This window comes from Pseudopodoces humilis, chromosome 11 (assembly GCF_049639895.1).
Source record: "Pseudopodoces humilis isolate 2021_Gansu_Grassland_sample_001 chromosome 11, ASM4963989v1, whole genome shotgun sequence".
Lineage (NCBI taxonomy): Eukaryota > Metazoa > Chordata > Aves > Passeriformes > Paridae > Pseudopodoces > Pseudopodoces humilis.
Window position 1 is genome coordinate 16,755,752 of NC_142210.1, and position 26,640 is coordinate 16,782,391.

At 62.8% G+C, this 26,640-nt stretch overlaps 3 protein-coding genes across 4 annotated transcripts; 1 reads left to right on the forward strand and 2 right to left on the reverse strand.

Moving 5' to 3' along the window:
- Positions 1 to 1,494: 1,494 nt before the first annotated feature.
- CHRD (chordin) lies at positions 1,495 to 9,271 on the reverse strand. Its single transcript, XM_014254308.2, has 23 exons — positions 9,126 to 9,271; positions 8,686 to 8,789; positions 8,032 to 8,158; positions 7,500 to 7,637; positions 7,306 to 7,423; positions 6,319 to 6,415; positions 6,074 to 6,215; positions 5,860 to 6,000; positions 5,290 to 5,372; positions 5,055 to 5,202; positions 4,851 to 4,957; positions 4,647 to 4,763; positions 4,403 to 4,559; positions 4,070 to 4,311; positions 3,870 to 3,983; positions 3,429 to 3,641; positions 3,253 to 3,346; positions 3,106 to 3,162; positions 2,913 to 3,016; positions 2,668 to 2,770; positions 2,398 to 2,552; positions 2,138 to 2,231; positions 1,495 to 1,975 (listed from the first exon to the last, which is right to left on the reverse strand). The coding sequence occupies exons 1-23, from the start codon at positions 9,253 to 9,255 to the stop codon at positions 1,908 to 1,910; spliced, it is 2,853 nt and encodes a 950-aa protein (XP_014109783.1). The 5' UTR covers positions 9,256 to 9,271; the 3' UTR covers positions 1,495 to 1,907.
- Positions 9,272 to 16,463: 7,192 nt separating this feature from the next.
- On the forward strand, positions 16,464 to 18,562 carry THPO (thrombopoietin). 2 transcript variants are annotated; one of them, XM_005525188.3, is made up of 5 exons: positions 16,464 to 16,590; positions 17,392 to 17,519; positions 17,603 to 17,689; positions 17,894 to 18,058; positions 18,164 to 18,562. In XM_005525188.3, the coding sequence occupies exons 1-5, from the start codon at positions 16,551 to 16,553 to the stop codon at positions 18,344 to 18,346; spliced, it is 603 nt and encodes a 200-aa protein (XP_005525245.2). In that variant the 5' UTR covers positions 16,464 to 16,550; the 3' UTR covers positions 18,347 to 18,562. The 2 variants fall into 2 exon arrangements, with proteins under 2 accessions (XP_005525245.2, XP_087917272.1); XM_088061146.1 differs by having other exon boundaries at positions 17,894 to 18,562.
- A 318-nt stretch (positions 18,563 to 18,880) lies between these two features.
- On the reverse strand, positions 18,881 to 21,278 carry POLR2H (RNA polymerase II, I and III subunit H). The gene is made up of 5 exons (XM_005525041.3): positions 21,138 to 21,278; positions 20,725 to 20,808; positions 19,955 to 20,048; positions 19,505 to 19,588; positions 18,881 to 19,389 (listed from the first exon to the last, which is right to left on the reverse strand). The coding sequence occupies exons 1-5, from the start codon at positions 21,208 to 21,210 to the stop codon at positions 19,272 to 19,274; spliced, it is 453 nt and encodes a 150-aa protein (XP_005525098.1). The 5' UTR covers positions 21,211 to 21,278; the 3' UTR covers positions 18,881 to 19,271.
- Positions 21,279 to 26,640: the final 5,362 nt, after the last annotated feature.

The window sequence follows — 26,640 nt, forward strand, 5'->3', positions numbered from 1 at the left end:
AGGCACACGGGTAGAGCTTGGCACCGGCAATCCGTGGGCAAGGCACTCCGGCATGGCAGGCTGGCTGCCGGCACCTCAGTCTCACCACCGACACAGGCTCAGGGGCAACCAAGGCAGCTGGCAGAGCCGCACTCGCCCTCCTCCCCAGGGCACAGGATTGCACCTTTGTGGCAAGAACTGGGTGCAGGGAAAGCCAGAGCTGTGGCACTGCTGGGCTGGTGCTGCGGGATCAGGAACGGGCTAGTTCTCACTGCCCAGGTGCCACCCTCTGGTTTGACGTTGGCACCCCCAAGGGTGGGTGACGATGGCTGGGCTGGGGGCTGGGATATGTCCTGTGCCAGTCTGGGAGGGTTTATTGCCCAACATGAACCAGTTTGAGGCAGGGAGGTGACAAAATGGGTTGCTCACTCATTGTATCTCCAGGCACGGAGCTCCCTCCTTGCTCGTCAGCTCCTGGCACTGCCCCATGGCAGCAGGGATGTTCATCCGGAGGGGAAGCCCTGTGCCAGGATACATGCTCTGCCCACTGCCACCAGCGTGCCTGGCTGTGGGCCACCAGCACACTGCAAGGCCAGCACAGGTGATGTGACCCTGCTGGCACAGGTGCCTGCGTGGCTGTGGGTGCATGCTGGGCAGGACACCCAGCTTAGCATGCAGGGCTCTGTCCCAGCCCAGTGCGCCCCAGTGCCATCCTTCTATGGCTCTACCACCACTCCAGTCTAGCCTAGTGCCACCTTGGTTGCAGCCCCAGTATTGGCTAACACTGTCCCACTACAGTGTTGTGGCTGTGCCACTGTGCCTTACTGCCATCCCAGTAGAGCCCAGTGTTACTCTCCCTACAGCTCTGGCACTGTTCCAATACGGCCCAGCATAGCTCTGACTGTCCCAGTCGTCCCAGTGCATACCAGCACAGTAAAAATGGCCCCAGAGATCCCTCAGTCCTCTGCATTAGGATCAAAGTGCAGGTGGCAGCATGGGGTATCCCATGGGCCCCATGAGGCCTTAGTCCAGTGCAGCTGTACTGGGGGGTTGTACTGCCCCAGAGCACGCACAGGGCTCTGCCCTGCACAACCATGGGTGGCTGTGCCCAGCCCTGGGCACGTGGCTGGTTATGGGTGCTGCAGGACGAGGGCCTCCATGGGTGGCAGCTGGACTGGGGCCCCAGGCTGGGCTCTTTGTGCCACCATGGAGGTGTGGGGAACAGACTCCTGCTGTCCCTGTGCTAGTGGGCACCATTGCCAAGCACTGTGTTGGCAGCCTCCACTGTGGGCAGAGGTTGGCATCATGGCTCCAGCTGTGGGCACTGTACACTGGTCTTCTCCAGTGCCACCCCCAGCCCATAGGGGTGTCCTCATCCTGGCATTGGCTTTCACACCCCATATCCCCAAATATCCATCCCCAACCCCAGCAATGTCAAGGCCTGCATGTTCCCCATGGGCTGTAGGGGCACAGCCCTGTGCCTGTTACCGCTAGGAAGAGACAGGAACCAGGAGGGCAATAGCTCTGGTTTTAATAAATACATCTTGACTCCCATCCACTGGCACCATAAATTATGTGAGAAACCCGGCCGAGACAGGGTGAGTGCAGCAAATAGGAGCCAGAGGGACTTTACACTATGTACACCATGGGCACAATGCCCGCTGGCCAGGGGGGCTTGGAGCGGCAGGGCAGCGGGTGCCCCAACCTCCGTGAGCCCGGCTGTTGCCCACTGGCGCGAGTGGGTGGGGCGGTCCTGGCATTGCAGTCGTGCTGAGATGGGGTGCCCAGGCTGGGGGCCTGGCCATGTGCACCCCACTGTGCTCCTCTGTGCCCCCTGCCCAGCACAGGCAGGGGCAATAAGTAGTGGGGCCCCCCCATGCCACCCAGCGTCGCTGTGTGCTTGCCCCGCTCTGGGCAGCAGTCACTGCTCAGTGGCTCCGTGACTCCACCTTGGCGTCGTGGACCTTCTCCCGTGCATCTGAGGGGGCATCCAGGGCTGGGAGGGGAAAAGCAGGGCTGAGAGATGGGCACAGTGGGTGCCGGGAGGGCACTTGGGGTGGTTGTGCCAGCCTTGGCTCAGCACCAGGGAGACTGGGATGTGCAGGGGCTGCCACAGAGTGTTTGGGCAGCGGTGCCTATGCGTGAGCACTGCACTTACCACGGCACTTGGCACAGCAGGGGTTGTCCCGCGTGGCAGGGCTAGCGCAGGCGGATGGGGGGCACTCCTGGCGCTGGCAGTGCGTCTCCCCTGACTAGGGAGCAGAAAGAGAGGCTGAGCAGCGGGGTGTGGGGGCAGCAGCTCCTCGGGGTGCTGTGGGTGTCCAGGGTGCTGCTCTCCCACCCATTCCCAAAGCCCTGGGGACTGGGCATAGTGGTGCCTTCCACTCCCCTGGTGCTGGCCCAGGCTGGCACACTCACCACACACCAGCACAGGATACACTTCATTTCTCCAAAGGGGGGCACAGACGGGTGCCAGCTCTCATTGTTGAGGTACCAGCGGCGCCCGAAGCGGCACGCCCGCGGTGCATCTGCCTGCATGGAGTCAGCCAGCTCCGGGACACTCTTCTCTGGGGCTGCAGGAAATGGAACTGGGATGGCTGCCTGTGGCAGGGCAGCCTGTGGCATTTCCAATGGGGGCACACAGGTGCTATGCATGGAGAACACAGGGCAGAAGAGAGGTGCAGGTACCTGGGCACTGCTTGCAGCAGTCAGAGGGGCTGGCACGCACGGGGTTGGCACAGGTGAGCCGTGGGCACTGCACCTTCTCGCAGTGCACTTCACCTGTGGTACCCTGCAGGGAGGGCACGGGGCTCACAGGAGGCACAGGGCAGTCAGCTCTCCATGCCCTGGTTTGAGCCCAGTGGGAACTGGGAACTGAGAGCAACAATAGGTGCCAGACCAGGCTGGGGAGCAAGTCTGGAACCCACACCCACCTTGCAGGTACAAATGGCACATTTGATGAGGCCAAATGGGGGCACGACAGGGTGCCAGCGAGTGCCAGAGCCTCGCCATGTCTTGTCACCATCGAAGTAGCAGCCTGGGAGAGGAAAAAGAAGAGTAAGTCACAGTCCTTGTGACTCAGCCTTTGCAGAGCTGCCTTCTCAGCCCATGCCCACAAGGACTCACCCTCGCTACTGTCTCGTGCCCGCTCCAGCTTCAACTCTTCCTGCTCTGTCTTCTTCTCTACAAGGCAGAGGAAGGCCATGAAGGGGTGCACATGATGCCAACAGCAGTCTCTGAGAGGGATCCCCACCCAGCCCATCCCCCAGGTACCTTCACAGATGGGGCAGCACAGCTCTTCGGGATGCACCTGGTGGGTACAGTTGAGGGGCTGGCACAAGATGGGGTCGCAGATCACTGTGCGCTTCTGGGGACAGCAGGGATGGAGCTCATTACAGAGGGGCCCTACTGGTGATTGCTGCCCCTTCAGCACAACCCCCAGCTTGTACCTGGCAGCTGCAGATGGAGCACTTCTTGTCATAGTCAGGTGCCCAGCGGGTGCCATGTGCCCGGTGCTGACCCTCAAAGAAGCAGGAGTTGGGGTCCTTCTTTAGCTGCTCCAGGTCCCTGGTCTTGGTGCTCTCAGAGAGCTCAGCCTGCCCCAGGGACTCCCCTGGTGCCAGGCGGGTCCCTCCTGCATGGCACTGGTTGGGAATGTGCACCTGGAGGGGGCAATGAGCAAGAGGTCACTTCCCATTCCAATGCCTGGCTGCCCTTCATGGTCAGGGCTGGTGAAGGAACCACCCATGACCACGAAACACATCAGGCTGTACTGCTGGGACCTTATAACAGAGTGATCCTGTGCCCTTCCACCCTGCTGCAGGCAGTGCCACCTGGCTGCAGGCAGCAGTGGAGATGGGTAGGGGTGCCCTGCCCCGACAAGGACCTACCCGTCCCCGCATCTCCCCATTGGGGTGTGCTTTGGTGCTGACTTGCAGGAAAGCAGTGCCCTGGGCCAGGTGCTGCAGCAGGTCGGCATCCAGGTCCTTCACCACCCCCTGAGCCTGTCATGGCAAGAGGGGCAGCAGGGTGGGGATAAGGTCTGGCCCAGCCCCTGCTGTGTGCTGCCCTGACCGGGTTCCCACCTCACCTCAGTGCTGTAGAAGCCCTTGAGCAGGCGCTTGTGCTGGTGGGGGCGGGTGCCCATCTCCCCCAGCTCAGCCACCCCATGGATGTGGGCACTGACGGTGCCGTCGCTCGGGCGTCCCAGCCCCGCCACCGAGATCTCGTAGTGCAGGTGGCAGTGCTCATCCAGCGAGAGCCAGGCGTGCCCCCCAGCGCCACTGTGCACTGGGGGGGACACCAGCTGCCCCGCCAGCGCCACGGGCATCTCTGCACACAGACAGGGACCGTGGGAGGGTGTGGTGGTGTGTGGGAGGGCTGCCCCACTGCCCCCCGTTACCACCCCCCGTGTCCCTGGTACCTGTGTAGCGGGCGAGCAGTCCACTGTAGGGCAGGGAGATGATTTGGCCCCGCAGCTCACCCTCTGCCCAGTCTTTGGTGGCCACGTTGAGGAAGAGCTCATTTTGTAGGAGCATGTGGGCATCGCGGGCGCTGGGGCTCTGCCAGGCACCCCAGGCCTGCCACCAGTGGGAGACCGGGCAGGTTGGGACAGGGACTCACCCAAAGTCCCTGTGCCATCACTCCCAGCATCAACTAGTGCTTACCAGCCCATCCTTGTAGCTGGGTGTCATGTCAAACAGGATGTTCCTCTTGCTTTTCCGCCGGGGTTTGGTCTCCAGTGTGATGCCCACCACCTCGCTGGCAGTGCCCACCACCTGCACCTGTGGGTGGGGTGCCAGGGGGCAGTGCCAGGGTGGTAGATACGCCTGGAACCCTTGAGAGGGAAATGGGTGCCCACCACCACTTACCTGGTACTCCAGGCTGCCGTTCTCATGCAGCGCCAGTTTGGCTGAGCCCACTGCCCCTGTCTTGGTCGGCAGCAAAGCGTCCGCTCCGCATAGCACACTTTGGATGGCTTCAGCCCAGGGAAAGAGGCACAAGGGTGGGTGAGATTGGCACGGGGGTGAGCACAGCAATCCCCCTGCAGCCCAGGCTGCCTGCCCTGTGCTCACTGTCACAGCTGCGGCGGGTGGTGATGGTGCCAGCCAGCTGGCGTGCGTGCCGGCCCTCCGTCTCAGCCACGATGCGGAGCTGCCCCTGCACCAGCCACTGCAGCTCCTGGGCAGACAGATCACTCAGCACCTCTGCAAAGTCGGGGTCCTGGCAGGGGGTTAGAGTGCCATGGATCAGCCCTGCTGCTCTGGGCACCTTGGCTGCCAGGACACGTGGGGGAAGAGAACGCTTTACCTCCACAGTGATGTTGGCGTGGACCTCCCGTAGCATCTGGCCCTGGTGCAGGATGCGGACCCTCAGTGGGACCCACGGGGATTCTGGACATGGCAGAGGGGAGTGGACCCACTGGACCAGGGGTCTGCAACCACTGTCAAACCCACACCTCTGTGCCTACCACCTCCAAACCCCAGGCACTTGCCTGCTCCTGTGTGCCTGAAACCTCACAATTCCCTCCAGCATGCCCTAAATCCTTGCAAACCCACATTGCAAACCTATCCTTCTTGTACAATGACCCTCACACCCCATATGCTCTGCAGCACCCCCAGCCCCCCTGCTCAGGTGCACACCATCCCCTCCCCACCACGTGCACCCCAAATCACACAACATACAGTGTATGCACACTTCACCCTCTACTCCACCCCACACACAGCCTCTATACCCACCTGAGCCCCACACCCAGACCAGCCTCCCCTCCCGACCCCACAGATGCTGACCCATGCATCCTGAGCCGCAGACATGCCATGCATCCCTTCAGGTCTATGCAGCCCCCTCTGAGCAGTGCCTCCCTTCCCTGCCCGCTCTCACCCCTTGCTCCAGGCTCCAGCAGTCCCCGGGCCATGAGGATGAAGTGCAGGTTGTTCTCGGTGTCGCTCAGTGTCAGCATGGCCATGCCCCCAGCACCCAAGTGCGAGGGGTCTGACGAGGTGAGGATGGCACCGAATGTCTCTGTGCAGGGACAGGGGCATGAGGGACATTCTGATGGGCACCCACTGGGTGTGCATGCGGGAGCTGGACTTACCTGCGAAGAGTGCCCGGTGCTTGAGGATGTGCCCATGGACCTCTCCGGAGGGCTGTGTCCGTGTGATGAGGGACACACGGAGTTGTTCCCCCCGCAGCAGCTGGATGTTGGCTTTGGACACCGTCCTCCACATTCCGCAGAGCTGTGGGTGATGGAAGGAAGGGCTGGGCAGTGGCTGGGGGGCACAGCACACCCGCAGGTGTTGGAAGGGGCACCGTGCCCCCTGCCCTCCCAGCCCCTCTCACCATGCCGTCCTCGGGGGCAGCGCTCTTCTGCACGGGGTGTTCAAACAGCACGTTACCCTCAGGGTCACTGAAACGCACCCGGCTCGGCCGCCCCAGCCTGTGAGCATCCAAGGGGTGAGCAAGGGCCATGTACCTGCCCTTCCCCTCCCCCGGCACCGCCCTCACTCAGCATCAGGCACTGGGGTGTGTCAGAAAGGGCACACGGGGGTCCCCGGGGCTTTGGGGTGGGCAGGAGAAGGATGACATTCTCCTGGGGTGCTAAGTGCTAGGCTCTGCCCGCCCATTCCAGGACTAGCCCAACACTGCTGTCCTGCCAAATGCCAGCTTGGCATGGATTCTCTGGGCTCCCCTGCCCTGGAGCAGTGTCTAACTGGCACAAAGCAGGATGAGGGTCTCTGCTGGGAAAGGCATCATGGCAGGACCCACTGGGAGCTGAGTGTTCTGGCTGTAAATAAGGAGCGTTTTCGGCTCTGCTTGGCTCCCCCTGTCAGAGCTGGAAATTAGTCACCACTTTACTATGCAAAGGGGCCTGGAAGCAAGGAACAGCAGAAGAAACTGGAGCGGGAAAGAGGGAGGGAGAGGAGAGGCTCTGCTGCTGGCGGGCATCCGGGGAGGGCATGGCAAGGATGGGGAACCCTGGCAGCAGTGCCAAGGCACTGCCCACCGGCAGAGCCTGCAGGGTGGCACAGCAGTTCTCCCAGCTGCACCCACGGGAGCCCTGGAACCATTCCCGTTTGTTTCCAGTCCAGATCTGGAGGCAAATGGGTGAGGCTGGGCCGACGCTGTGGGTGTGCCGAAATTCTGGCCGCTGACCTAGGCTGGAGCCCAGCACATTGCCGCCCCCCTCCTCCAAATCTCTCACTGTCAGTGCAAGGCTGTGGCACCATGGGGGAACATCAGGAAGGAAACTGGGGCACAAGCACTCTTGCATCCCCCCTTCTCCAGAGAGCTGCCTGCTGTGCAGGCTGGACAGGGGACAGGACTCACCGCTCGTAGCTGATGGAGAAGAGCAGGGAAGAGCGCAGCAGGGTGAAGCGAGCCTTGGCCACGGCGCTGGATGTGGGGTGCCATGGCTCTGGGCCACTCGTCAGCAAGGCCACAAACTCTGGGGAAGAGATGCTGCTGATGAGGGGGTGCATGGGGGGTACCCCACACTGCTGCTGTCTGGGTGGGTGGCTCACCTGTGCGGGCATCGTCGCGAGCCAGGCCCTCAGAGCTGAGGTAGGAGCGGTCGTTGTAAGGCTTGTCCAAGTCATCCTCCTTGTCCTGGAAGTACTCAAAGGTGTCGAAGCGGAGTGCAGGGCTCTTCTCTGAGGGGCCTGGCAAGGTTGGCATGGGGTGGACACAGGAGGAGACCATCACACCAGGCTGCTTGTGCCCAAGAGCTTGGGGTGGGGGTCAATAATAAATCACCCCTTTTGAGATAGACCAAGATGTGCCCTGTGAATCACTATGGGGCTCTTAGCTGGGGCATGCTGTGCACAGGCACATCAACGGGCAGGGCATTTAGCCCTGTGTGCCTTCCCTGTGCTCCTTTCAGGCTGTTCCCATCAGGGCTTTCCCCTGCCCATCATATCATGGGCACTGATGACTTTCATAATAAATTGACTATCCCTTTTCAGGGGGGTGTGCAATGCCCCCTTTTCCCAGGCCTTTGGGGGATCCTGGTGGACTGGTGGGGGATCCCTGCAGAAAAGCACCCACTCTCCTCACCTTTGGGGCAGGTGTGGCAGCAGTGTCCAGGCAGCAGTGTGGCCCGGGGACAGGCAGGCACGGGGCAGTCCTGCTTCATGTTCTTGCAGTTCACTTTCCCCACGGGCTTCCCCCGGTGGTTCCTCTGCTGTGGGGGGGGGGGGGGGGGGGGGCAAGAAGACCCCAGGAAAGCCGTGCCAAGGTGTGCCAGGCCATTTCTAGGTTTGCCAAGTCATGCCCTCCCGGCACAGCCTGGCTTCCCCCATCTTTTTCCATCTGGAGCCCTGGACACCTTGCACAGTCCCCAGATGCCTGTACAGCAGCCAAACCCGGGCCCCCTCCCCAGAGCCCCCAGCCTTCTGACCAGCTGTGAGTGGCCCCGCCAGCCCCAGCCTCGGGGGGCTGCTTGGAGGGAGGGAGGGAGGGGGCCGGAGGCCATCCCTGAGGAGGGGGAGGAAGAATGAAGCCTGATCCTTTAAATCCCCCCTCTCCTCCCCCCTGCCGCGGGGGAGGACATCCAGGTGTCCGGCTGGCTGCAGGGATCCTGCTTCCCTCTTCCTTGGGAAGGAGAGGAGTGTATTGAACACGGGTCGAACTCCCCCCTTGCCAGCCCTCTCCCCAGCAGACCCGGATCCTGGGGGGTCTCCCAGGGAAAGGGGTGTGTGGGGCACTCACCGGCTCGCAGTGACAGATAACGCAGCGCATCACACCGAAGGGCTCCCCCAGGTCCGGGTGCCACGTCTCCTCCAGAGCATAGAAGTGCCCCCCGAAGGCGCAGCCTGCGGAGACCCCACCACCACCCACCGCCGTCCTCGGTCACCGCCGGGCCGCGGGCACCCCCCTGCCGCAGCCCCGGACCGGCCGGCACCGCCCCGCCGCCCGCTGCGCTCCCGGTGCCGGTCCCAGTGAGGGTCCCGGCCAGCCGGGGGGCCCGGGGCGGAACGCGGGGTGCCCGAGGAAGGGGGGTGCAGGCATGCGGTGCACGGACGGGGGTACGGGTGGCAGGGAGGGGGTGCCCGACGCGGGATGCGTGACGGGGGGTGCGGCAGCGGCTTGTACGGGACCGGGGGTACGCGGAGCGGGGGAAGGAAGGGTGTAGGGCAGGGGGCTCCTACCTGCCGCCCCGCCGGGGGGCAGCGGCTCCGTGTCGGGCCGGATGGGCAGGGCGAGCTTGGGGCGGGCGGCGCGGCCGGGCAGGGGCCGGAGCGGGAGCAGGGCGAGCAGCAACAGCGCAGCGGCGCGCATGGTGCCGGCCGGCCGGGGCGGGCGGACCGGGACCGGGGGCGGCGGCGGGGAGGGGGGGCCGGGGGCCGCCGGGCGCTGCCGCCGTCTCTGCCCGGCTGCCGGCTCCGGCTCCGCTTTATAGGCGGCGGCAGGGGCAAGCGGGAGCTGCGAGCCCTGTGCAAACAAAGGCCCCGCTAATGAGGCGCAGGCAGCGGCCGGCCGGGGGGGGGGATGCGCCCCCCGCCGCGCCCCGACCCCCCCCCACATACCCCCGGGCCCCGGCCCCGCCACCCCCGCTTGGCACGGGACGTCCTGTCCTGTCCCGTCTTGCGGCACCCGAGGCACGCGGCTGCCCCGCCAGGCGGGGGTACCCCCACACTAGGGATGTCCTGGGGATCCCCCCCATTCATTGCTCCCCCTCTCCCCGGGGATGCGGTATCCCCAAGTGCAAAGTACCGCTACTCACGTGCCAGGCATGGGGAACCTGAGGGACGGAGGTTGCAACTAGACGATGTTTACGGTCCTTTGCAACCTAGCCCAGTCTATGATATGATTCTATGATATAACCCTCCCTCAGAACTTCGGGCATCCTCAGGTTTTGATCATCCTGGGGACATCCCCTCCCAGTTCACAAAGCACCCTCTGGGATATAAGGCACTGTGGAGACACCACCACCACCACCATCCACACCCCTTCCACAGAGCTTGGGGTGTTCCTGAGCACTGGACATCACAGGTATGCCCCATTCACATTCCCCTTTTCAAGGGCATGAGCCCCACGGAAGTCTTCTCATCCAGATAAATCCCGTCGGGAATGAGGCATCTGCAGGGCACACCCATTCAAATGGCAGTCTCCTCAATCTGTGTACGGCATCGGGCATCTCCTGGGCACAGAGCATCCTGGTGTTCCCACATCCACAGTTCACCTGCAGTCACGAGCTCTTCCAAGGCTCATTGCCCCCCACTCCTCAGACATGAGACATTCTGGGGAACTACTTCATCCATTCAGTGCACTCCTAGGGGCCTCTTGGCATCCCAGGACAGAGGGCACTGCAAGGCACTGTCCATCCACTGTTCCCCTGCAGCAAACCCTTCCTCCATCCTCTCAGCACCCCTGAGCATGGGATCCCAAAACAGCCAGCTCCCTGGACCCTGGGCTCCTGCCCACCGGTGACAGGGGCTGCAGGGGAACAGGGGCCCGGCCCAGGGAGAGAAGGGGCACCTGGTGGGGGGATGCAGTGAGAGCAGCACCCAGCACCAGTTCCATTCTTCACCCACACCTGGGCTGGTAAGGGTGGCAGAGGTTGGCAGCGAGTAGGCACCACGGAAAAGTTTGGGGGAAAGCATCATCCATCTGGGGAAACTGAGGCATGAATTTAGGGGAGGGGGAGTCTATGAGAAGTGGGGGCAATTTATGTCACCCCTGTCCCTGTTGCCACCCCCGAGGGTGGCAGGGAGAGGCTGAAGGTGGTGGGTGCGTGGCAGGCGGGCGCCCGGCAGGGGGAAGGCGGGTGGGGAGGGGAGGAGGGGGAAGCGCGGGACTGCCAAAATCAACTCCGGGCGGTGCAAACACCCGGCCAGCTGCGCGGTGTAGCTAGGGAAACACTGCACAGCTGGAGCACAACAGGCCCCTGCCTCCCCAGAAGGCTCCTCCTGGGCCTCCCCGCAGCCCAGAGAGCAGCTGGGGGGGGGGCTGCAGCCCACCGCCCCGTGCCCCAGTGCCAGCATGGGGCTGCCCATCTCCAGCTTATCCATGGCTGCCCCATCCCATTCCCTGCGCTGGTCTGGCACACGTCTCCACGCAGTGTGACACCTCTTCCGGGCAGGGCAGTGGGACAGGGGGCTTGGCCTTGCCGGGGACCTGCCCGTGGCACGAGCTGGCAGAAGGCAGCAAGGAGTAGCTAGGCTTACCCCGGTGGGACAGCCCCCTGGCATCACCAGGGCTGGCACACTGCCAGGACCTGGGGCATCCCCCGGGCATGGCTGTCCCTGACACCCTGCTGCTTTCAAGCACGTCCTGCGAGCAGCGACCATGCCTGGCAGCATGGCACCCCTTGGCCCCGTGCCCTCCCCGCGGTCCCCAGCGGTGTCACTGACCTGTCCCCTCTCCTCTCTCCCGACGTCCTCGCTGGCCGAGGATCCGGCGACGCGGAGGGCAGGGAAGGGTTGGGGTCTGTGTGGCTGTGCCAGCGTCGCTGCGCGGTGCCCGCTGCGGCACAGCAGCGGCTCTGGGGACGGCGGGACGTGAGCGGGGCTGAGCAGGGAGGAGGCGGGCGATGGCTCCCAGCTGTCCCGCCGGTGCCAGGAATCCGGTGCTGGCTCTGTGCACCCAGAGCTCGTCACAGTCTCCTGGCTCGTCTGCGGGACACGGGGAAGAGATGAGGGAAGCTCCCTCCCCTTTCCCGGGGAAAGGAAGGAGAGACGGGGAACCCGCCTGGCTGCAGCCCCTCAGCACAGCGGAATCTGAGGCACGGGGTGCCAGAGTGAGAGGGGCTGCAAGGGTATCCGGCACTGCCAGGCTGGGAGCAGGGTGGTAAGCTGGCATGGGGCCTGTTAGGTCAGGAGGGTGCTGGGCATCCCTGCCCAGGAAGGGCCTTGCCTGGGCATCCCTCGTCCACAGCCAGGGTGTGCCCTCATCAGTAGGCAGAAGTGGCTTGACAGCCTTGGGGGTCCCTGTGCTCTTGGAGAGGGGATGGTGCCAGCCAGTGCTGGGAAAAGCCCACCAGCTGCTTCCCAGCACTCACACATGTGTGCAAGGAGCAGAGCCCGGCACAAAGGCACCACTGAGGCTCCAGAGCTGGGCCTGGCACCAGCACATCCCCAATGGGGCTGCCAGCTGTGGGCAGCTGGAGCTGCACCACAATGGAGATGGCTGGCCATGGACAGCCTCAAGCATGGCACTTTCAACCCTCCACCATCTCTCCCAGGGTGGGAACTGGCTTGTCCCACGGGGTGTTTCCTGTCCCATCAAAGTAGAGGTGGGAAGCCCCAGTGATGCCCTACAGAACAGCCTGTAGCTCTGCTGGGGCTTTGTGGGCACGTGCCCTGCCCAGTGGTGAGGGTTGCATGGAATATTCCAGAGGATCGTGGTGCCAGGGCTGTGCCATGCCTGGCGTGGGGGCGTCTCAGCAGGCCCTCACCCGAGCTCTGCCCTCCGCAGCTCCCATTGTCTGCCCTCATTAGCTGCTGCCTGCTCGCGGCTTTGAACATGAGCCCGGCTCAGGGCGACAGGAAGGAGCCTCCGTTCCCCAGGGATGGAGTCGTGGTGAAACTGGATGCCCTGGGCCCCCCTTCTCACAGCCTCCCGCTGCCTTCTGGGCACCCCAACACACCCTCCAGGCATAAGCCTGAAGATGGGAAGGCATATGGGGCACCCCCTCTCTCCAAAAAGAGCCCCCCTTGACTGCCCCGCCCCGTTGCGGGATGCAGAGAGCCGTCAGCCACCCCAAAGCTTTGTGCCGAGCGTGGCTTGTGCCGTGTCTAATCCCCCCGGCCTCACACACACGCGGCGGGGCGGGGGGGGCTGTCGTAATGGGTGGAAATATCTCATAATTCACGTTGGACACAGGGATTACAGCCGTTCCGGCAATATTTGCACAACTGGTAGGCGACTTGCAGGGCTGGGCCATCCCAGATGAAGGCCAGGGGGGTCTGGGGATGGAGGGAGTTTTAGGGGTGCTAGGTACAAAAGGGGGATGCAGTTTGGGGGGGGGGCAATGGAGCGGGGGAAGTTGGCTATTTTATATATGTGAACACATGGAATTTATTATGGAGGGTGCGTTGCTGACATGGTGGGGGTGGCTGGGGCTCTTGCCTTCATCTCATCTTGCTGTGGTGGCCACAGCTCAGGGAGTGGAATGGAAACCCCAAAACAGTCTCATCTGCCATGCCCAGCAGATCCTGGCAGTGTCCCAGAGCAAGATACCTGTTCCCAGTGCCCAGTCAACCCCACAGAGCTCCTTGCTCACAGGAGCACCCAGAGGTGCTGGTGTCCCCCTGACCCCAAATGTCCCCTCCTCAAAAGCTTTGCAGGGTGACCCCAGCAGGAGGAAGGCGGGGGGCATGTGGGGGCCTTGTTTGGCATGGGGATTAGCAAGCTCCCAGAAGCGATGGTGGTCTCCCCCCTCCCCACCGGACATGCAGGCAAATATTTGTGCCCAGACTTCGCAGGACAGCGAGAAGGAATTTCATTCTTGCGCCCACCTGCGGCTCGGCTGCCTGGCATTAACCCCTTCTCCTCTCCATGGGATGGAGGTGGAGGGACGAGGTGCCCTCTCAGCAGGCTCCGTGTGCCCCGTTGGAGTGGGAAGCTTGGCTGAGAAGCGGGATGGTAGGGGAGGCATAGTGGAATCACCCCAGATGCCAGCAGAGGCGCTGGCATTAGGTGCCCTTGCCCAAGGCAAGGAGAGTTTGCCCATGGACATCCTCTGGGCAGCACCGAGGGCTCTGTGCTGGGCTGCTAGGCAGCATGTGGCTTGCTGAAAATTGGGAAAGGTAAAACCCTGCCATCCTTCATCCCCAAGCTGCTGCACCCCGACCAAGGTGCCCCTTGCAAGTCCGTGTCCCGGCAGCGTGGGTGTTCTCCTGGGACGGCTGTCTGGGAGCAGGACAAGGACCAGGTTGCGCGGGGAATAGGATTTGCCCACGGATGTTTATTGGCAATTTGCATATGTAGCAAAAACGCCCGGAGGGTCCAGGAGGGACCCTGCTCTCGGGGACTGCCCGTGCTCGGGGAGGGGCAGCCCGGGTAGAGGGTCCCCCGCTGCCTGGCACCCGTAGAGCCCCGCTGTGCTCCTTTCCCTGGCCCCGGAGCCAGCTGTGCCCTGAGCAAACGGGGCTGTTTGCTCACGCCGGGATTAGCCGCTCTCTTTGTTCCTTTGACTTTCTCTTTCCTTTATGCCAGACCCTTTTATGGGGGCTTCAAAGGGGGCTGAGACCTCCCCTTTCCCTGCCCCTGGAAGGCCAGGTTTGCTTCCCATGCTAGCATTGACATCCTGCGGGTGCCCACCGAGCACATCTGGGTGGCCTGCGGGGACAGCAGCTGTGCCACCGAACCACAGCCTCCCCCTCCCGGTCCGGCGTCTTCCTCCTCTTCCCCCCCCCTCTCCCTGACTTCTGGCACCTCCTGCTGTCTTCAGCACCTTGGCAAAGTGGGTGCGAACGGCTGTCCCTACAGCGGGATTCCCAGCACTTTGCACCCTGTAAGGAGAGGTGGGAATCTTGGCACCGGGATCCGGCCAGCTGTGCAGCCCCGCGGCCCCCGCCTGGCTTCCTGTCCCCTGCCAGAGCCCGGCCTTGCCTGGCCGGAGCTCCCGTGTCCCTCTGGGGTCCCTGTGCCTCACTTACTGCCCCCACACTCTCTCCCTCTACAGCGCGCAACATCCCTGGGGTTGGGCTGGGCCAGAAGCAGGGGCTCTGCCCCACATCCTCCTCTGCCCCCCTGGCAAGGGGCAGCAAGTGCTGGCACTGCCCTTTCCAGCAGAGGAATACCAGGCTGCCCACGGGCACAGGCTCACGCTGCCTGCCAGCTTCTGGCATTGTTGAAAAGGAATATTTTGGAGTAAAGGGACTATTGTGGGCACCTTAGGCTGCCCATGGGGGGTCCATTAGTCCTCCAGTTTCCAGTTGCTCTCCAGTTTCCCCTGATGGGTTTGTTTGCCTAATCAAGAAGGAATGCAGGGCACCGCAGCTCTCCAGCCTGGCATCGCCAATGACTTTGCACGCAGGGAGGGACAGGGAATGGACATGGTGGGGGCACGGCAGGGACTGACATGGGGACGGCGGCGGGCCCGAGGCCAGCGCTGGCAGAGGGGCTGACGGGCGTGATTGCAGCTTGTCACGTCCGCAGAAGGGCCACGGCCGTGTGGGGGAAGCCTGGAGGCGTTTGACCCCGGTGCTCACGGGTCCCATTGCTGCCAGCTGTGCCCGGCTGAGCCGGGGCTGCCAGTCTCGTCCCTGGGGTCGTGGCACCCGCTGGACCCCCCATCCAGGCACCCTGCAAGGTGGGCTGCTGTGGGCTGAGCAGGGCACGGGGCAGGTGGAGCGGGGCTGGGGTGTTTACTTTAACTGCTGTCACCCGGCCAGGCGCTGCCGGGAACTGCTGTCCACAGAGACAGGGGTGGGAACGTGCGAGAGTGTGCGAGAGCCGGGGTGTGAGAAGGAAACGCACTCGCTGCAGGGAGATCGGGAGCGAGAGGATATGTGCTGGGAGGCGGGTGTCCCCCGAAGGGAAGCCTTGGGGGGCTGCTGGGGGGGAGGGTTATCTGAGCGTGGTTATCTGGCACTCGGTGCGTGCCAGGGAAGCGCACGTGTGTACACGCAGGTTTGAGGGTGCACGTGGTGGGTGTGTACACGTGTGCAGTACGGGGGGACACACACATACACGTGGGCATGGGGATGTGCACCCCACGCCAAAGTGACCAGTGAGAGCTGACTTTGCCAGGGAATGTCAGAGCCATGCCAGGGCATGGTGCTGAACAGGCCCCTGGTGCTCCTCCTACCCAGAGAGGGGGCATCTGTGGGTGCCTCACCCAGCCCACTCCCAACCAATACCCCTGGTGAAACATGGACTAGCCATGACCCCTGTGATCCATCGCCCTCCCCAGCTCATGGGGATCCCGTGAACCATAGCCATCCCGGCAATCTCCAGCTCCTCAAGTCAACTCTGGTGGATGTAGGAGTTCAGAGCATGCCTCTGTGGGAGGGTGAACAGGGACGGGGTCTCACTGGGTAAAGGTCACCATGCACGAAGTCCACCGCCGGGAGAGGGTCACAAGGAGTATGGTCCACCTCTGGGAGAGGGTTTTTGGTGGCTTTCATACCTGGCTGCCACAGCCAGGAGCAGAACCTCATTAGGGCTGATGTTCTCAGGGCTGTCCAGTGCAGGGTCACTGAAGCCATCCCTTCTGCAGGTACCCTGCACCCCTGGACAGGCACAGCTGAGGCACTGACCACTGAGGTGCTGGCTGCTGAGTGCTCAGGCCTGGAGGCAGGTGAGCAGCCACGGAGGGCGCCCAGGGACGCCCTTCCCGTGCCCTGAGCCAAGGGAGGAAGCGGCCGGAGGCAGGAAGCCTTCCCCCGGGCCCGGGGCCCCTGCTGCGACTTTGCTGGAAGGTCAGCGGCGACACAACAGGAAATCGTGCTGCCTCGGCTGGGCGGCCAGGCCGGAGCCACAGAGCCGCGCCGTGCTGTCCTGGGCCGCTCCCGGCCTCCGGCCCTCCGTCCTGGCTGGGCGGCTCGCGGGGAACCCGCGCCACCACTGCCCTCCATGGAAGGGGGACGGGAGCCAGGGAGCAGCCGCTGGCCCCAGGGTGGAAGATGCAGGGCCGAAGCCCCCAGCTGAGCATGGAGCTGAACAGTGAGTGTGTGGCTAAAAGGGGGGACTGGGTGCGCAGGAAGGGACAGTGGATGCTGTGGCCCCACAGCCGGAGTGTCCCCTGCACGATGAATCCCACTGATGGGCATCAAACCCCAAGGGTGGCTCTGGGCTGGTGGGATCCAGCCCCTGCCAGCATGTAAGGGCAGCCAAGCATCTCTCCATGCCCATCCTAGGAAAACAGGCTGCACTGAGGATTTTTGGGGACAGGTGTAGTGCCAGGCCAGGCAGTGAGGCAGGCAGGAGGATGCAAAGGGCACTGGAGAAGCTGTCAGGATGGGCAGTTGCTGGGCACAGTGGTGTGCAGCAGCACCGGGGTAGGCAGTGCTGGCAGGGGAGCACTCAGCCAGGGCAGCGGCCAGGAGCAGATGTTCCCTGTGGGACACTGCAGGCTGGGATTCCCCGAAGTGCACATGACGCCTGGAACTGCTCTTGGCAGGGATCCGGAGGGCTGGTCCTGGTCTGCACAGGGAGTACAGCCCTGCTTCCTTGCCTGGAGCGCGGCCAAAAAACCTGGCAGACATGGCTGTGCGGCCCCTTGGCACACACCACTGGCATGGAAACCCCGGCTCTCCCCCGTGAGCACTGGGCACCCCTCGCTGGCTGACAGGAGAGCAGCACCGAGCCCTCCTCAGCCACTCACACCTCCCCCTGCAATCCCACCACGGGGCCATCAAGACCACCAAAGGGCTGGGGAGAGGACTTGCCACTGCAGGCTTGGCTCTGGGCTGGCACTGCCCAGGGAGGCTGGCACAGCGCACAAGGCAACTCCATCTCCTCCAGGACTGCTCCTCCTCACATCCTTCCTCCTGCACGTGAAAGAGGACCGTGCCAGCCCAACACGGCTGGTCTGTGACAACAGGCTTATCCAGAAGTACATCGTGGAGGCCAAGGACATGGAAAAGAGAGTGGTGAGGATACAGTGTCCCACAAAACCCAAGCCCAGGGACATGCACAGTTCCTGGCACCTCACCTTGACATCTCTCCTCACCAGGACCAGTGCCAGGCCCTGCCTGCACTCAGCTGCCCTGCAGTGCTGCCCTTGGTGGACTTCACTTTCCAGCAGTGGAAATCCAAATCGGTGAGAGGGGCTGGGAGGAGGGTGCTGGCACTGGTGTGCTAACAGGACTGGAGAAGGAACCTTGGGTTGGCTCAACCACCAGAAATGCTGAACAAGATGCTTGTAGGCATATCTGGTGGCACAGGGAGGGTGGAGGACCCCATCCAGACCTAAGGTGACCACAGGAAGCAATGAGGCCCTGGGGGTCACTCTCTGCCCCCTCAGAATGAGACCAAGCGTCGGGAGATCCTGTGTGACCTGGCCCTGCTGGTGGGTGCTGCAGCAGGGGCCCAGGGCCAGGTGAGCGACAAGTGTGGGGCCAGGCAGCTGAGCCAGCTTTACCGACATGCCAACTCCTTCTTCCTGCTCCTGCAGACCTTCAGCTGGGAGGTGAGACCTCCCCACATGAACCAGAGCATCCTGGCACAGGTTCCAGCTGGGCTGGGTTGGATGCAATGGTGTTTGTCACCCCTCTGTCCCACTCTTGCCCCTCAGGCAGGACACTGGGAGCCGAGCTGCTCCCCACACTCCATGGAGCAGACCCACATCACCAGCATTTTCCTCACCTACCGGCAGCTGGTACAGGGCAAGTTGCGCTTCTTCTTCTATGACTTGGCCAAGGTCTTGTGCAAGCAAGGACATGGGGACAGCAGAGACCCTCCATGCGGGGCCCAGTGAGGCTGAGGCACACAGGGTTCAGCCACAAAGCGATGCTGGAGCAATCCTGCAGGACACTAAGCTGTGCTTTGGGTGCCCAGGAAGATGCTCACAGGGAAAGGGTTGGCACCTGTTCCTTAAGTCTTTATCAACCGTGCAGCGCATGGAGGCAAACAGTGACACTCATGTGCCAGCAGGCACAGGCCCTGCTCCTATCCGGGCAGGCACCTCTACTGTGAATGCTTTTCAATTAAAGAGCTATTTTTCTAAAGAGTTGTGTGTGTCCTTCTGCCCAGGCTCAGGGAAGAAGCCAGCTCCTCTGAGACATGCTCCCAGATCTGCCCAGTGCCCACTGCCACCTGCAGCAGCTGCCAGTGCTGCAGGATCCTCCAGCACGGCCCCACACAGTGCCTGAGCTGCCATTTCTCCTCTCTGTACCCACCTACCTCAGGTTTGGACTTCCCATTCCTTTGTGAAGTGGCAGGGTCCCCCTTTTGCCCCTGCACAAGTGTATCCACTCCCTGCCAGCCTCATCTCTCAGCAAGCAGAGCCAGATGCAGAAAACATCCCAGTTTAATCAAAACCAAGGCAGCCTGCCTCAGGATGGTTCCTGAGAGAATGGTCCCCAGTCCCCAGAGGCAGGCAGGCAGCTGTCCCAGTCCCGATGATTCTGGCCAGAGCCAGGGCTGTTGAGCACAGGTGAAGGTGAGGCGATGCCATCAACCAAGACCGGAGCACCCAGCGTGGTTTTCACTCAGATGTCAGGCACCTCTCTCCTCGCAAACAGAGACGTGGATCCCAGCAGGAGTCGGAAGACACTGGGATGAGGAGGGGAACTGCTTCTGCCTCCCCAGCTCTGAAGAGGCTGAGCAGCATGGATGCTGGAGCAGAATGTGGGCTCTCAGGACTCCAGCTGGATGTCTGTGGGGCAGCCCACGGAGGCGTGCTAGAAGGCCAACTTCTTCATCAGCAGGTAAACGCGAGAGTCCACCTCAAACCCGTGTAGGTTGTTTGCGTCTCCCTGCAGCCGCATGAGCAGCCCTCCGTAGGACACATAGGCAGAGCTGAGGTAAAGGAGAGCAGTAGTGAGAGCAGGGAAGCCCATGGGAGACCCGTGCTGAGATCCCAGCGCTCCCCACTCCGGGGCACTGCATCCCCCCACTCCCGACAGGCACTCACAGGCGTGTGGCTGCCTCTGTGGAGGTCTCGTCCCCCTCGATCCGATACACCTTGCCGTACATCACGTACTCAAACTGGTCTGCCCTGCAACAGCACAGCCCCAGGTCAGCAAGGAATCAAACCTAGCTGTTTCCCCAGCCAGGGAAACAGTGTCCTCTGGGAGAAGTTACAGAATGAATACAGATTGGAAAAGACCTCTCAGATCATTAAGTCCAACCTGTGACTGAGAACCACCTTGTCCACTAGACCAGAGTGCTAGTGCCACATCCAGTCTTTCTTTAGACAGTTCCAGGGATAGTGACTCCACCATCCTCCTGGGCAGCCCACTCCAATGTTTAATCACCCCCTCCGTGAAGAAATTCCTCTTAGTGTCCAACCTGAAACATTCAACCTCAGCACTTCACTTTTTCCCTCGTCCCTGCCCACGTGGGTCCCAGCTGGGCCCTGTACCTGGACGGCCGGTCATCTGTGGGGTTGTACTCGCCATCATCCAGCGTGCCGTCCTCATACAAAGTGCTGGCGATGACCAGGCGGAATTTGTCCCCTGCAAGGAGACCAGAGGAGCAGTGAGAAGAGTAAAGCACAACCAGAGCAGCAGCAGACACAGCCAGAACACAGGGTGGTGGCAAAGGGCCACCCTGGCAAGGGAGGCTAAACAAGCTCTGTCCCTGCTACCAGTCCTCCAACAGGATTGTGGGGAACATGTGAAAGGTCACGCTGGATCCTGTGTCTCCTTGTTCCCCACATCACGGAGGAAACCAGAGCCACAAGGATGCCACTGCTGGTGTTTTCAGGGGACACAACAAGATATTCACGTCTATCCCCCCAGAGGACTTGGCTGGACCCTGGGCAGGTACATGAGCCCCCTGCAGCACCAGTGACAGCCCTTCTGTGTTTCATTGAGGGTAATATTCTCTTTTCTGCACATTTAGTGTATTTAGCTGCAAAAGTTAATTTTAGGAGGTCTCCCTTAAAGCTGCTAAAGCAGCTTCCCCAGACAGCATCTGTGGAAAAAGGGACAGAGGTGAGCCCAAATGCACAAAAGGAGGTGAACCAGAAACCCAGCTCAGCCCCAGTACACTGGGAGTGCCCTGAACCTCCTGTCACCTGGGGACAACACAGGGGCACAAGGAAGTCAGAGGCAGCTTATTCCTTGATCACAGCAATTCTGGGCTCCATCCTCCCTAACCTCGCCCTGTGCTAGGAGCACGATGGCTTACCGAGGTCCACGGGATAGATCTGGATGTTCACGTCCAGGATGAGATCCATCTTGAAGGACTCGCTCTCGCAGTGCAGGCGCGACACTGGGGGGAGCAGCACAGTCAAGGACCCGGACAGAGAAGACCCCCGAGGGCTGGGCTGGAACAGGGTCGTCTTCCCATCCTCGGCTGGCACCGGAGCCGTTTTCGGATGGGTTTGGGATGGATGCCGGAGCCCGGCAGCTGACGGAGGTGTGCACAGGCAGGGAGAGGAACACGGTGGGGAGGACCGCAAGGCACGGGGCCCGCGGCAGCCGGGCTGGGGAAGCCCTGGCGAAGCGGGGCGCTCCGGGGGCTGGCAACACGCGGAGGGGCCAGCGCCGGCGGGACGGGCGGACGGGGGACCGGGAGAAGCGGGCCGGGGCCCAACTCACCGCGGTCGAACTTCTTGCCCTCTGGGTCGATGTCCTTCACGTCGAAGATGTCCTCGAACAGGATCCCGGCCATGGCAGCGGCTCCGCTCCCGCTCCCGCTCCCGCCGGGCGCACAGCGATTACGCACTCGCACCGCCAAGACGGGGCGGAAGCGGCTTCGCGGTGGGCGGGGCCACGTCCCCGCCAGGACCGGCGGGAGCGCGCGCGATCCTCGTGCCCGCGCACCCGCGCGCGCCCGGCAGGGGGCGCTGAAAGGCCGCAGATGGACCCGCGCTCCGCGGCCCCGCCCCCGGCACGGAGCGGGCACGGCAGCGCCCCCTCGCGGCGGGGACGGGGAGTCCCGGGAGGGGCCCGGGGATGTCCCGGGAGGGGTCCGGGGATATCCCGGGAGGGGTCCGGGGATGTCCCGGGAGGGGTCCGGGGATATCCCGGGAGGGGTCCGGGGATATCCCGGGAGGGGTCCGGGATGTCCCGCGGGGCTCTTGCAGCCCTCGTCCCACACCCGCCGCCTGGGACAGAGGGGCTTCACCCTCGCCCCCCCGATCGCAACTGGACATCGGTATGATGAGCTTTGCGGACTCAGCCAGAGATGGGTTTCGGGACTGCAGTCCCTACGGGCATCTTATTCCTCACTCTTATGGCGGGGAGGGACGGGTGACACCGTCTCCCGTGTCCTGCCGATGAACCGTGAGGGGAGCACGGGGGTCTGGCATGGCCGGGGGCTGCTCACACGTTGGGCACCACGGGGTGCTCCATGCTTGGCATCTGGTCGGGAGCTGCCGGTGCAGGTTCAAGAGTTCAGCCCTGTCCTCCCTGTTCTCCGAATGCCAGCCTGCCTGAACAATTCTTCCCTGCCTCAGGAGAGGCCTGGCAGCGGGCACCCTGCACCTCGTTTGGGCAGCGTGTGCCCGCACAGAGCAGAGCGGTGGAGCCGGCAGGTGTCCCGGTGTGATGGGGACTGGGGACGGCGGGTGGCACGGCGCGGTGAGTGCGTCACGATCTCCCCAAGGGACCACGAGGTCGTGAGCGGGGACATCTACTGGATATTTCCAGGTCGTGGTCCGGGATGGCACCCAGAGTATCTGGGTGCCCCAGCATCTGCACCGGGAAGCCTGTCACAAGATGCCTGTGGTCCCCAGAGACACACAGGTGTGACCTCTCCATGGCATGTCCCCTCCGTGACACGGTGCCAGCGCATCCTCACGCATGCCTGAGGCGCAGGCAGCGGAACGGGGCAGTGTGGTGACACGCAGCGGGGACACTGCCGTCAAGGGGGGTGCTGGTGCCAGGGGTCTGGTGGCTCGTCGGGGCAGCGTGGGCGGTTCACGGCGGGGTCACCCCGCGGCGGTGGGGCCTCAGCGGGGACAGTCTTAATGCGATGGGACGGAACCTCGGCTCCTTCTAATCATCGTCTGGGTGGGTAACACCCCCAAGCCCCACAGCCCCCTCCCCATTCTGTCCACCCTGGCTAGGGGAGGGGCAGAAACCTCCACACTGCAAGAATGTGGTGGCCGTAGATAAGTTCCCCTCTGGCGCAAGGTGAGAGGTGTGGACCCTTCCACAAAGTTTCTGTGCCCTCCTGGCATCCTGCATCCCGCGTGGCCGCTTGTTTGGGGTGCAGGACTGGGCTGGTGCAGGGGACCTGGACAGCGCTGCGTGGGGGACAGCCGGGGCTGTGCAGGTTGCCAGGGGGTGGCAGCAGCACACCAAGCATGGTAGGACAGCCCCAGAGTGTGCCAGAACGGAGGGAGTTCCACAGCCAGGCACCCCAGAATGACCAATTGCCCTTTCCAGAATCCTCAGGGTGCTGTCCTGGAGGGACCTGACCTGCTTGGTGGACACCAGCTGTCCGGGGCCAGGGCTTTTTTTCAGGAATGGGTCCATGTGCCAGCCCCCGCTGTAATCAGGGGTACCCATTGGGATCCTGATGTGATTCAGGCCGGAGGGTCATGGCACGCTGTGCCTCCTGACTGGGTGCTCTCAGGGCCACTGCGGGATGACACAAAGGGCTAATCCCACCTGGCTGTGCCTGTCTGCCCCTGCTGAGAGCTGGCACACTCGGTACAGGCCAGCAGGCAGCTGGGACTGTGCTCACCAGCCGGTGAGGAAGCCCCCAGGGGTGCTGCTGTCCGGCGACCCTGCCAGCCGGCACTGCCGTCTGCCTCCCTGCCCTTGTGGGACAGGGCACACCTGAGTCCCCACCCTGGCCAGGGTCATGGGCAAGCAGCCACCTGCAGGGCCAGATGGGGAAGAGGCGGGGTGGATTTACAGATGCCCCACAGACGCCACAGGATCAGGGTGGCAGCTGCAGACTGGCACAGCCCTGAACCTCCTGGGCACTGGCTGTGTAGCAGCACCATGATGCCAAGAGCCATCCTTGTCCCCAAGCCCCCTCCTTGGCCCCATGCCCGTGCAACCCTTGGGGCAGGATTGGCTGGGGGGGTTGTTTGCCCTGGCATAAATCTGACCTGGCTTGGCAGAGGATGGGGCACCCTGCTTTTCCCTGCACTCCATGCCCATCTGCCCTGGCTGTGCCGTGTGCCGGCTGCTTCTCTGACCCCGTGCCATGTGCCACGCCATGCCATGCCATGCTGTGCCCCAGGAGTGTGGGTGGCCAGAGGGACTTGTATCCAGCTAACGCCAGTGTTGTGCAGCCGGGGCTGAACAGACTGTGCTGGCACAGGTGCTGGTGGGGGCTGGGGGGTCAGCACTGCCTTCGCTGCTGTTGCCCAGGGAGCGCCCCTTTGCCAGCCAGGTGCCTGGTGTCTCCTCCTTATCTGGGATTAAACAAACTCTCCTCAGATCCGGTGCCAGGTGCTGCCCCTGTGCCCGTGGGACCAGCCCTTCCCTTTGGCCCTCCATGCCTTCTGCCCTTCCCCCAAGCTGGGAAGTCCATGTGTCCCTGGGGTGAAGAACCCCCCAAATTCTGGACCCAGGCTCCCCTTGCTCTGGTCATGCAGTACCCTGGGGTCTCTGTGCAAGGAAGGCAGCAGCTCCAAAGCAGGGCACAGAGTGGGACTATCTCTGGCTCTACCTTGGGGCACCCCCAAACCAAAATGTGACCTACACCTCAGCCAGGGAGGTGTGCGTGCCCCCAGCGTGATGAATCCTGGCAGCACCAGTGCCTGTGGTGCCAGACTCCCCAGAGCAGGGGTACAGCCTCCTCCTTCGTTAGCCGCTTGTCTGTTATCTCCTGCCGATAAATTATACAACACAAGCGCCTTTGAAAGGCAGCCAGGCCTCCATCCGGTGGGGCAGCCTTTGGGGGCCCCACACCAGCCATCCTGGGCTGCTGCCAGCTGCTTTTCCTTGGAGGGGGACAGGGACAGGGTTTTGGGCACTGCTCTGGTGCTGGGGTGCTGGGGATGGGCTCATGGGCTACAATATGGACCCGAAGGCAAAGCAGAAGAGTGGCGGGGGTGAGAAACCTGCCTGCACCCCATGCCCACACCTACTGCTTGTAGGTCTGCCTGCACTCCTGCCCGTGGCCTGGCCTGGACTCCTTGCTCTTATGCCCATGTCCTGCTGCCCAGTTTGGGGCTGCTGGCCGGTACTTCAGAGGCAGCGGCAATTCCTGTTATCCACCGCCACAAAGGAGCCGAAAGGCTGCCACCGTTAGGGAAGCAAACAAGGGCAGGGTGAGGCCAGGAAGGTGGGCAACGGCTGGCACCTGCTGGCACCTGCCGTGGTGGTATCCCTGCCCATCCCACTGGGGCAAGGAGCAGGGAGGCACTGTCCCCAGGCCCAGGAACGGGGGTCCCCCGTGCACCCCGATGTGGGGGAGCGAAGGCCATGTGGGCTGCCGAGGGCGGTGCTGCCAGCCCGTGTTGTGCTGCATTCCTCTGTCCTCCCAACAGCTCTGCAGGTGCCCCCATGGGGTGCAGCAATGTGGCCTCCGGGTGCTCATCCCTGCACCCTGCTGGGCCAGTCCCCACCTGGGCTGGGGGTCAGGCAGGAAGAGATGAAGCCAAAATTAAGCTGTTAATGAGCCTGTCTGTCACCAGGCCACCAATTACCCTGGCTGGGAATGAGGAGATGATGGAGCATGACTGGGGGAGGGGAGCAGGATGTGGGGGTCTCCAGCATGGATGCAACTGGGGGGGTGTCACCATCTCTCTGCAATTTCCTCATCGCCACCAGGCACATCCTGTGGGGTGGGGGACAGAAGGGACCAAGGGGTGACCAGGCCATAACCATACCAGAAACTCCAAGGCATTTGGGAAGGGATTATAACTTCCTTTCTCCTCACTGAGGTCCTGAGGAATTCAGCCCCAGCCACCGCCCCTGGCTGGCACAGGGGGTGTCACCAGTGTCATGAGCTGGCTGTCCTCTGCAGTCAGAGCTTGAAGGGGGCTGCGCTCACAGGAAGCAGAGTCAGTGACTTGTACCCTGGGGATACTCACAGACCCTCTGGGCTGCTCCTGGCCCCCAGGAAGAGGTACAGCAAAGAAGGAGGATTATACCACCACCCCCTCACCCCCCCCTCCACCCCATCCCAACTTCTCCTTGCTCAAGTTTGCTGCAGTGCATGGCAGAGGCCCCTGTCTCTGTCCCTGTCCCCAGCTGGGATGGGCCAGGGAGGCCGAATTCCTCCGGGCTGATGCTGATGTCAGTTTTTCCGCGGCACCTCTCGGAGCGGGGCCGGGTGCCTGTCCGGGCTGGCAGAGGGACAGGCCATCTCCCCAGCTGTCATCACAGCTGCCTGTCCCCATGATGGCCCTTAGCAGCACCCGGCCCCAGGAGGGACCTAGGGGCTGCTGGAGACTGGTCTGGGAGCCTGCAGGAGTGAGTTCCTGCTCCTTCATGATGGAAGGGGCTCCGTGCTGGACACTGGCAGCGTCTGGCAGCTGCCCACCGTGCCCCTGCCAGACCCATCGAGCTGGAGGGTGGGCTGGGATGAAAACTGTGGGATTTTGCTGGGATCGGAATTAACTTAACGGCTTTGGAAGACAAACAGATTAGGGAGCTGCAGGGATCGGGGCGAGGATCAGCTAAATTGGAAACAGAGGCAGGCAGCAGCATCCTTCACAAGCTCCACTGCCCTTGCCCAAACCCCCGCCCTACAGCCCAGGGTGCCTTTATGGGGTTCTCACAGTCCCCTCCCATGACCAAGCTGATGGTGGGGCTGGTCAGGGCTGGCTCTTTCTTCCAGTCTGGGTCTTGGCCCCACGTAAGCAGCCTCTGGGCATTGCTGCCTTAGCCTTCCCTTTTCCTGCCTGTCCGCTTCCTGATCTCAGTGCCCCCTCTCCCTGCCCTCTCTTTCCCCAGCACCCCACTGCATCCCAGCCATGTCCCCTCACACCTCTCCTCACATGCCATGAAGCCACAGCTCTGAAATAAGCAGTCCCAAAATAAGCTTCCTCCATGGACTCCATAAATCTCAGCAAAGCACCGAGTCATGGGGTCAGTCCTGCAGTCCCCTTTGCTGGCAGGGTGCCCTGCCCCATCCCCACGTGTCCCCCTGGCTCCCCAGGAGGGTTTGGGGTTGTGTTGCTACCCCGAT

What these genes read in the sequence shown, in the direction of transcription:
- THPO (XM_088061146.1), top strand. Translation starts at nt 16,551, where the DNA reads ATGCAGGGCCGAAGCCCCCAGCTGAGCATGGAGCTGAACA. An exon ending in GCTGAGCATGGAGCTGAACA is followed by an intron (nt 16,591 to 17,391) that starts GTGAGTGTGTGG and finishes CATCTCCTCCAG; the next exon opens with GACTGCTCCTCCTCACATCC. An exon ending in AGCAGTGGAAATCCAAATCG is followed by an intron (nt 17,690 to 17,893) that starts GTGAGAGGGGCT and finishes CTGCCCCCTCAG; the next exon opens with AATGAGACCAAGCGTCGGGA.
- POLR2H (XM_005525041.3), bottom strand. Translation starts at nt 21,210, where the DNA reads ATGGCCGGGATCCTGTTCGAGGACATCTTCGACGTGAAGGACATCGAC. An exon ending in GATCTATCCCGTGGACCTCG is followed by an intron (nt 20,049 to 20,724) that starts GTAAGCCATCGT and finishes GTCTCCTTGCAG; the next exon opens with GGGACAAATTCCGCCTGGTC. An exon ending in ACAGATGACCGGCCGTCCAG is followed by an intron (nt 19,589 to 19,954) that starts GTACAGGGCCCA and finishes GTGCTGTTGCAG; the next exon opens with GGCAGACCAGTTTGAGTACG.
- CHRD (XM_014254308.2), bottom strand. Translation starts at nt 9,255, where the DNA reads ATGCGCGCCGCTGCGCTGTTGCTGCTCGCCCTGCTCCCGCTCCGGCCC. An exon ending in CTGCCACACCTGCCCCAAAG is followed by an intron (nt 7,638 to 8,031) that starts GTGAGGAGAGTG and finishes CAACCTTGCCAG; the next exon opens with GCCCCTCAGAGAAGAGCCCT. An exon ending in CACCCGCCGCAGCTGTGACA is followed by an intron (nt 4,958 to 5,054) that starts GTGAGCACAGGG and finishes CCTGGGCTGAAG; the next exon opens with CCATCCAAAGTGTGCTATGC.